General features: G+C 38.3%; 1 protein-coding gene across 1 annotated transcript; it reads right to left on the bottom strand.

The window, feature by feature from the left end:
- Positions 1-3632: 3632 nt before the first annotated feature.
- On the bottom strand, positions 3633-9226 carry LOC107738975 (BMP and activin membrane-bound inhibitor homolog). The gene is made up of 3 exons (XM_016550915.1): positions 8803-9226; positions 6340-6621; positions 3633-5213 (listed from the first exon to the last, which is right to left on the bottom strand). Exons 1-3 carry the CDS (start codon positions 8876-8878, stop codon positions 4786-4788), a joined length of 786 nt encoding a protein of 261 aa, XP_016406401.1. The 5' UTR covers positions 8879-9226; the 3' UTR covers positions 3633-4785.

The following is a 9226-nucleotide window of genomic DNA, read 5'->3' as shown; positions in this document are numbered from 1 at the left end:
GGCCAATCATAACGCACTGGATAGCTGGCCAATCAGAGCACACCTCGTTTTTCAGACCGATGAGTTTTGTAAAAATCGACGCGTTTCAGAAAGGCGGGGCATAGAGGAGAAACAGTATGTGGAAAATAATGTGTTGTTTTATCCTAAGACCGCATAAACACATTTCATTACACCAAATACACAAAATAATGTTCTTTTTAGCAACATCATATGACCCCTTTAATGGTTAACAAGCCTAGTCGATAGGCTTAGTCAATTTCCATGTTATTAAACTCTTGGTAAAATGTATTGAAAGTTCAAAACATAAAAAGTTTTTAAAAAGTCCAAAAGATAGCGCTGGGGTGCATCAATGTCAGTGCTTTTCAGTGGCAGCGTAGCAAAGACAGAAGACTGAGAGGCACAGACTGCTCTTCTTTCAGTGCTGTAATCCAGGGCTCTGCACTCACAATACGCACACATTATATCTCTGCAGGAGGCCTCAGGCCACGGCTGCCAAATCAGGGTGTGTGTCACAGTTTAAAAAAGAGAGAAGAAAAAAAAGATAAGAGGCTTTTCAGGCCAGGAGTCAATTCTGTCTGTGAAATCCATTATAAGTCTCGAGCATGCACGCAACCTTTAGCTTTCTTTCTTCCATTCTCACCTTTGTTTTGATGATTTTCCTTCCTCCCTCCCACTCAAATTCATGAGAGAACATTTCAACCATTTTGACAGTGATAGAATGTCTCTACATTTATAAAGAGACACAGTATTGCCAAATATTCACAATAACCTGATGGAAGAAAACATCCTGACTTGAAATCCAGGTGAGATCAGATCTTTGTGTTCAGAATTACACTAGAGCAAAGTGTTAGCTTTCATATACACACATAACTTGAGTGAAGATAAACTACCATATTCTTAACATCATTATCATCATATAAGAAAGTAATACTTGTGTAATCTCATCTATATGGATTTCTAAAGCTTTTTCAAATGAAACAAAATAAAGATGAATGCACTGCTTGCTGACTACTGGCAACAAATCCACTCCCGTCTGCTCCTGCTTCCACAATCTCTTCAACATCACCACACACTCAGTCCCTGGGGCCAAAATCTCCCCCTTAGGCTTGGCTGAAATAAACTTGGGTCCATTAGTCTAGCAAAGCTGAGTGGGGTCACCAGCATCTTTGGTCGGGCTTTGAAAGAAAAGGGATCATCAAAAGTCATAGATGGACTGACTGACAGATAGACACAGACAGACAGACGTAAATGTTTAGACATGAGAGGCGGATGAGGACATCGTTCCGGTTTGTGTTTTGTGAACTTCAAAGCGTGTCTCTCGGCTCTTCGAGTTGTTCAAATATTTAGGTTCTGTGTCCAGTACATGACTGTCACTTGAGTTTCCATGACAACCAGTTTCTTCCAAATTCTGCAATGTGGGATGACATGCTGTGTTTGTTTGTTGGGAGTGGCCTGGTTTATTTCATTGGTAGAACTAATAAATAATCAAGCAAGGTAAGGACAAGATCTGGTTGTTGTCAGGATTACAGATTGGGTTGGATTTTTACATTTTAAAAAGATGAACAGTATACATTTATGAGAAAATGATTTGATGGTTATGACGGCTCAGAACAATTCCAAAGACATTGCTAGGAAAAGAAAATGCATGCATTTGACGGATGTGCCTGATGTAATCAAAAGAACTATTAATGATGCACAGTAACTATCAGATTGTTTCTAATAATGGCCCATGAGGCCACAAAATGATTTACATTTTAAAATCGAATATTATCTGTCTAAAGGAACTATATCCAGAGGCTACATATAGGGAGGGGCCCTCAATAAAGCTGCATTGCTGAATAAGAAGAAAGCAATGGCAGTTTGAAGTCAATTCAAAACAAATTAAACTTGTAAAGGGCTCAGCCGGTGCCCTTGTTAAATTTGCATGTCAATACAAACGGTCAGACTGACTACTGCCACAGCAATGAGTGATGCATACTGCATGCATGCTGCTTTTATCCGGGCCAATGAGGGTGTTTTTTTTGTTTTTTTGACTAAATGCATTGCAGCCTCTCATTCAAAACACTCTGTATTCACTGATTCTTCATTTAATAACATGGGGGGGGACATTAAGATGGGGACAAAAGGTTTAATAAGTGAATAAAATTTAAGTGAATTATTTGGAGACAGATTTAAGTAAAGCACATTTCGTCTCAGAAGCAGGTGATTGGCCAGAGGGAAGCTGAGAACACAATGAGATCATTAGCTCGTCCAAACTCTCAGGCTTTTGTTATCATTAACCAAGCGCTAATAGTCCAGGGGGAGGCTAAACTCACAAATGCTAGTGCCTGTTAAGTGGTCCGCCAGCTAATGGCGTCTTCCTTGGGTCCTGATATACAGCAAGGTCAGCTAAGACACATGGGAGAGAGAAAGAGAGAAAAAGAGAAAGCAGGCGTGAGAGGAAGCTGCAGACAGGACAACGTTTAAATGAATGAAGAGGTTCAGTGTACTATATTATCATGTCTTTATGGCTTTGTTATAGAGCTTTTTGAAGGAATGTGTTTTAAATCTTTTGTTTAAACTCGTTAATACTACAGTATAGCTTTCTATTGCAATATCCCTTTCTGTAAAGTTGCTTTGAAACCATGTGTATTGTATAAACACACTACAAATAAACCTGACTTGATATTTTAAAACATTAATCCTTATTAATTCATCTTTAAAATCAATTATACTGCATTATACTTAAGTTCTGTGGTTCAGCAAATTAATTTTAAAAAGTATTTGGACATCTTTGAAAAGTGTAATTGTGAAAAAAAAATTTAAATGTATGAAACTGAAATGTGCCATCAGCAAACAAATGATGTTTTTGTTAGAACTAAGTTCACTTTTCAAAGCCAATATTGCGATGACTTTTAACTAAAATATTTCCAAGAGTTTTTTTCGGAGAGACTTTAACTATGCACGTTTACAACCAAGTGTCACAATTACTTTGTCTTCATTTTTTAACACTATTTTACTTAAACTTAACCTTTTTTTGTTAAATATTTTGCTTGAAAAGAGTGCTTATAAGTTGTTTCTTTCAAATAAATTTAATATTTTGTTATCTAATGCATTCAGACATTAAATGTGTCTTATGTTGTGTTTTCTGATTTTATTTTTCCCAAAAATGCTAGTCAATGTTATTGCATTGGAACAAAACCTACTGTCTTTGCTCACACATGGTACAAAAACGTGGGGGTCCAACCCGGTACTAGCAAGGTGTACCTAATAAAGTGGCCAGTGAGTGTATAACTGATTATAACATCGATTTTTGAGTAAACATTTCCAAAATTATTCACAGATAAAGCCCCTACTGTCTTTGCTCACACATGGTACAAAAACGTCCGCCCAAAAAAATAGCATTTTTGACTGATAATATATAACTGATTATAACATCGATTTTTGAGTAAACATTTCCAAAATTATTCACAGATAAAGCTTTTTTCACTCAAAAGCTGAGGTGCATAAGCTCATCAATGAGGCCTACGATCAGTCAGTTCCAAAATATATACAAATCCTGAGCTTACTGAAAGAAAATAAGTAAACAAAAAAATTACATTTAAGATTTGGTGATGATATATCATAGGGAGAGATTAACAAGCCATTTTTAAAAGACCAGGAACACCAAATTTGGTAAAGGATTTTCAGCACAAGAGATAAAATATTTTTACTATATTATTTGCTTCTTATCCACCTTGAGGAGCCGCTTTCACCAACAATCCTCTGAATAAGAGAGGGAGCTGTCATACGGAGCCTATGCTGTACACATCTACTGCAATGAACTATATCACAAAGGAATGTTAGCAATTGCTGCTGGTCTTAAGGACACTTTAGTGTATAAAGCTGCAAGCACATTTTCAAAGTAGGTCAAAAAAAGTTTCACAGTTCTCAAATCTGCCTGTGATTTGTGGATTGTAAAGTCAAGCCAGAGTGCATACAAGGGAATTACTGTGTTCAGCGAGTGCAGGCGAAGGACTCTGAACTCACAGCTTACCGAAATTCCCTCACTTACTAAATAAATACTCGCTCTACCTCCAGTATTAATCCCAAGAGAGCAGCCGAGAGAGCTAGAGAGATGTAATGTGTCCCTTTTGGAGGGGTTTCAGAGATGACGCAGTCAGATGAAGGGCACTATTTTAGAACAAGGCCCCTGTGTCAGTTTCCCTGCTACTGATTGACCTTCCTCACTCAAACACACACACTGACACACACACAGAGCTGAAAAGAGGTAAAAACACAATTACACAAATGTGTTTGATTAACGAAATCATAAGCAGAGGCATGTGATTTGCTACAGTCAAGATTGGATCCTTTATTCATACAATTTGACTACAACAAACCTTATTTGTACCCTGGTGTCAGTGTAAAATTCTTCAAAAAATCCACTTCGAATGCAACTTTCCAACCAACCCATAGTCATCTAGTCCGTTTTATACAAATGTGCAAAATAAGACCATCTTTACGAATCCTTCAGTCTTCAGTGTCATTCCAGGATCCACAGGACATGACTTGGTGGGGAAGGGGCGGAGTTTGTAGTCCTTAGCTCCGCCCCTTTCATATTCACCACAGCCCCACAGTGACCGGCCATTCTAATTCAAGTAAAGTGCTCTTTTGAGAAAACACAAAGATTTGTGTCCTTGAAATTTCTTCGCTCTCCATGGTCATGGAGACAATAAAATAACACGCCGAGCGGGACGATAATAAAATTACGACAGCAAACTACACAGTTACCCTTTTGTGCCCTAACAAGGAAGCTCTGAGTAGTCATACGAACTCCAGCTTGCCATGTCCTGTGTACATCCCCCAGTGCACAAGAGATAGGAGGCGTTCGCCTCCGCTTCCTCCTCCCGTGCACAGCTCCGTCTGCCGCAGCTTATCACAGCCCAGACAGCAGTTCTCATGTCCCGTTACCGGCACCATGCACTCCAAGTCCAACTTGGCCACATGGCCTTTCTTGGCATGGTGGTGTCCATGAAAACTGTAATGCAGGCGAGACAGCATCTGTTGGCGCTGGGCCTGGAGACGCTTGTTTTCACTACGAAGCATTCGCAACGCCAGCATAATCAGCAGAACCAGGATAAGCCCACCCGCGATGGGAACTGCTATCACTGCCGCCCGGAACCACACCTCTTTAGCGGATGCTAACTCTTGCACCCTTGTGATCAGGTTCTGATTGGAGCTGTAGTATCGGTCTAGATAGAGAGAGAGAGCATGGTGAGAACAAAGTGAGATTTGGATTTTTATGAAAAAACAGCATGAGGAACGCTAACGTGTTACGTTTATACTTGTTTCACTCTTTTTAATATCTCAGCGCACCTTTTTCATTAAACAGGATTACATTTATGTGCTTTGAGCCGTCTGTCAAAGGACGCTGTGAGAAGCACATTCCAGCACAGTGGGAATGTTTCATGATCCACGTACAATAAAAAGTATGTGATCTGAATCCAAGTGCTAAAGGGTAAACTGCCAGTTACCCACAAACTCACGCTGCACTGGAAACCATTAAATATCAGCCTGCAGTTTGGAGCCGTGAGAGCAGTAAAAGTCAGTGTGTGCGCACATGTATGCCTGATACTAAAGAATCTGTCACAAGGGTCCATGTTTGCACAGGATTGACGTCAGACATCAGTAAAGATAGTATCCTACTTCGATTAGATAAAAAAATATCTACGCATAAAGGAATCACTGTGTCCTACTGGCCCATTCAATGTTAGACACTCTATACCAAGGTAAGGTTAACGGGACAATTCACCCAAAACTGAAAATTCTGTGATCATTTATTCACCCTCATGCCGTTCCAAACCAGTATGACTTTCTTCTTTGGAACAAGAAGAATTTATTTTGAAGAATGTTTCAACTGTTTTTGCCCATACAGTGAAACAACCCCACTGACTTTCAATGTAAGGACCAAAAAATATATGGTAATGTCCTTATTACACATGTTACATGTACTTACTATTATAATAACAATTAATTATGCATAATTACATGCAAGTAACCCTAAGCCAAACCCTAATCCTAACCATATAGTAAGTACATGTAGTTAATTAATATTACTCAGTACTTATATGTATAATTACACTGTAACAAGGACACCTTAAAATAAAGTGTAACCAAAGATATTTTTCAAAATAAGTTTATGTTCCACAGAAGACCATTAGTCTTACAGGTTCGGAATGACAAGTAAAATGTTTTCATTTTTGGTTTCAATTTTAATTTTGGGGTGATCTATCTCTTTTAAAATGTAAAACAAACAGCTAACATATGATCCAATCTACTAATACAGCTTTCTTTTTCAGTCAAATTTGTGTATCTCACCTGTGGAATCACCTCGAGGGTGCGTGAGTTCATGCAAACCTCTGTAGTTACACATATCCTCATGGCAACACTCTACAGGAGAGGCGCTTCCGCTGGAAACATCCACATTTTTGCTGGAACACACATCCGCTGATTTTACTAGCAAATCTACACAGCCGTGTGTTAGAGGCGAGTTTGTGTTAAGTGGGTTCAGGACCTTCGTGAAGCAAGCGTTGAGCTCCGATTTACACATGTATCCAGTGGCAACACAGTGTGGTGCGTCACAGTAGCACCTGATCTCTCCTGCAAAACAAAGAAATCATGTTAGTTAAAATCTGTAATAACCGATATCATTGACATTAATGCACCATCCTAGATATATTAAATCATAAAACAACTGTCCTGAAGTGCTTCCAATGAAAACGTTGAACTTTCCAAGGATTCTTGACAATAATTGTGTTAACATTTCAGACCAGCACCATCAACTGCAATTGAAAGTTTGCCCGGTACTGCGTGGGAATGCTGAAATTCCCATCACATCCATTCCAACTGAAATTGAGCATTTAATTAGAGATTTAAACTGTGCCGTATTTCTAACATTACTAAGATTTCAAGTACTGCAACTGGTTAACTTTTTATTATCAGGAAAGCATTCTTCATTTTCATTTCAAGAGGATGTGAGGAAAATACGTAACTAACTATACTACTCAGATCTTATATCAGAATTTGGCAAAGAGAGAGAGGACTAACACTAATATGTGGCAGTTTCTGTTCAACACTGAGACTGTGTCATGGCTTTTCATGCAAGGGATCCTTTAAGTCTGTCTTATAAAACAGGAACCGTGTAGCTTATAATTAGTGGTTTGTTTGCCAAAGTCAATTTCTTTCAACCCAAATGGAAACTCGTAAAGGGGGGTGAGAGAAGGACTCCTTTTTCAGTTTGCACGCAAACTCACTTGTGGTCAAACCTGGCATTAAGTCGGAGGGTAACTTTTAAAGGGACAGTTCACCTAAAAATAGAAAATTCTTTCATTTACTTGCATTCGTGTTGTTTCATACTTGTATGACCCTCTTTCTTCTGTAGAGCACAAAAAAAGACGTTAAGGACCGACAGCATCAGTCGCGGTTCATTATTATTGCATCTTTTTTCGATACAATGAAAGCGAATGGTGACTATGCTTAACATTTAATTTTGTGCGCCAAAAAAATAAATTCATATAGATTTCGAGCGTTTAACAATTCCTTCATGGTTTCATCCCAAGATTGGGGTAAACATTTTTAAAAACTGGAAAAGCTTCACATTTCGCTCTTGTATATATGGTTAAAATGTACAGGCTGTTTCAGTAAGTGGTCAGTCAGTACATAATTTTTAACTATTGCCGAATTACCACTGCGCGTGTATGTGGAACAGAACACTAAACACACAACACGACACGAACACAAATAAACTCGGCCTTTGTGTTGTTGTAATCTGCTTGTGTACACTGTTCAAAACTGGAGTTACATGTCATCTCATTAGTGTAAGAAATCGCTCGAGTTCTTCTTATCAGTTAGGCTAAATGGGTTTATTCTTATTTTATCTCTGATGGTTGTGCTTATCTAATAATGCATAAAAACGGAACATAGCAAGCTGGCCTTGGTAAGTGTTGCAAATCAATGTTTTGCAAATGCTCAGAAAATTACTTTGGAGTGTTTTGGAGCAAAATAGCTGGATTATAGCTGCTCTAAAGTTGACATTATTAGACCAGCCAAAATAGATCAAGTCCTACAACCAGACTTTAGCATCCAGAAACACAATTTAAACATTAACAGATCGAATTCCTCTTTTTCCCTACTAAAACGATATATTAAAAGTAAAATGCAAGTTGTAAAGGCAGTTAATGTACAGTTGTAAGAATGACATTTAAGTTTTATAATGAGTTGTTTACATATTGTTAACAAGTTTAACTTCCATTAATTAAAATAGTAGCCACACGTTTTTTTTTCTTCGGCAAAAAAGGCCAGTATTCGACACAAGTTTTGAGATATATAAACATTTTGAAGGACTTTTGTGTTTGAGCGCTGCAGTTCTCTAAAGTTGACATTATTAGACCAGCCAAAATAGATCAAGTCCTACAACCAGACTTTAGCATCCAGAAACACAATTTAAACATTAACAGATCGAATTCCTCTTTTTCCCTACTAAAACGATATATTAAAAGTAAAATGCAAGTTGTAAAGGCAGTTAATGTATAGTTGTAAGAATGACATTTAAGTTTTATAATGAGTTGTTTGCATATTGTTAACAAGTTTAACTTCCATTAATTAAAATAGTAGCCACACGTTTTTTTTTTCTTCGGCAAAAAAGGCCAGTATTCGACACAAGTTTTGAGATATATAAACATTTTGAAGGACTTTTGTGTTTGAGCGCTGCAGTTTACATGGTCTTAGTTTTAAGTCTCGTGTGCTTTTAGAAACGACTAGGCTACATGAACTCGGTCTTACCTTTCGTGAGAAGAACAGCCATCGCACAAAGTTCCAGCTGAAACCAGAGAGAAACAAGGCTGGGATGGCGATCCATTTACAACTGCTTTTCCTTGTCTTGATACCCTGTGGCAAGACCCTCCGAATGGTTTGAGGACTTGTTACATATGTCCTACATTGATTACTGCATTCCCAGGGATCTGTGATCTGCGCTGTATCCAAAAACAAACGGGCACAGAAAGGCTGTGTCTTGTTCCATCAGAGACCAATGCCGAACTGCTGAGATCCGAACTACAGAAACATTCCTTGTGCGAAACCAAACCAATCCGTCATGCGTTAGAAACCCAAATATATACACACACGCACACACAAAAAAACGGATTCGTGAAATAATACAAAGAAAAATCCAAAAGAAATTAGATTTGGACAACTATCCTGGATCACG

The sequence above is a fragment of the Sinocyclocheilus rhinocerous genome, unplaced genomic scaffold, assembly GCF_001515625.1.
Source record: "Sinocyclocheilus rhinocerous isolate Xijiao unplaced genomic scaffold, SAMN03320098_v1.1 scaffold735, whole genome shotgun sequence".
Classification (NCBI taxonomy): Eukaryota; Metazoa; Chordata; class Actinopteri; order Cypriniformes; family Cyprinidae; genus Sinocyclocheilus; species Sinocyclocheilus rhinocerous.
Note: the sequence above shows the minus strand (reverse complement) of the source record. Positions and strands in the feature narration are given on the sequence as shown.

Excerpts from the sequence above, each read along its gene's own strand:
- LOC107738975 (XM_016550915.1), bottom strand. The coding sequence starts at position 8,878 with ATGGATCGCCATCCCAGCCTTGTTTCTCTCTGGTTTCAGCTGGAACTT. Across the intron at positions 6,622-8,802 it reads GGCTGTTCTTCTCACGAAAG|GAGAGATCAGGTGCTACTGT; the intron begins GTAAGACCGAGT and ends TTTGTTTTGCAG. Across the intron at positions 5,214-6,339 it reads CCCTCGAGGTGATTCCACAG|ACCGATACTACAGCTCCAAT; the intron begins GTGAGATACACA and ends CTCTCTATCTAG.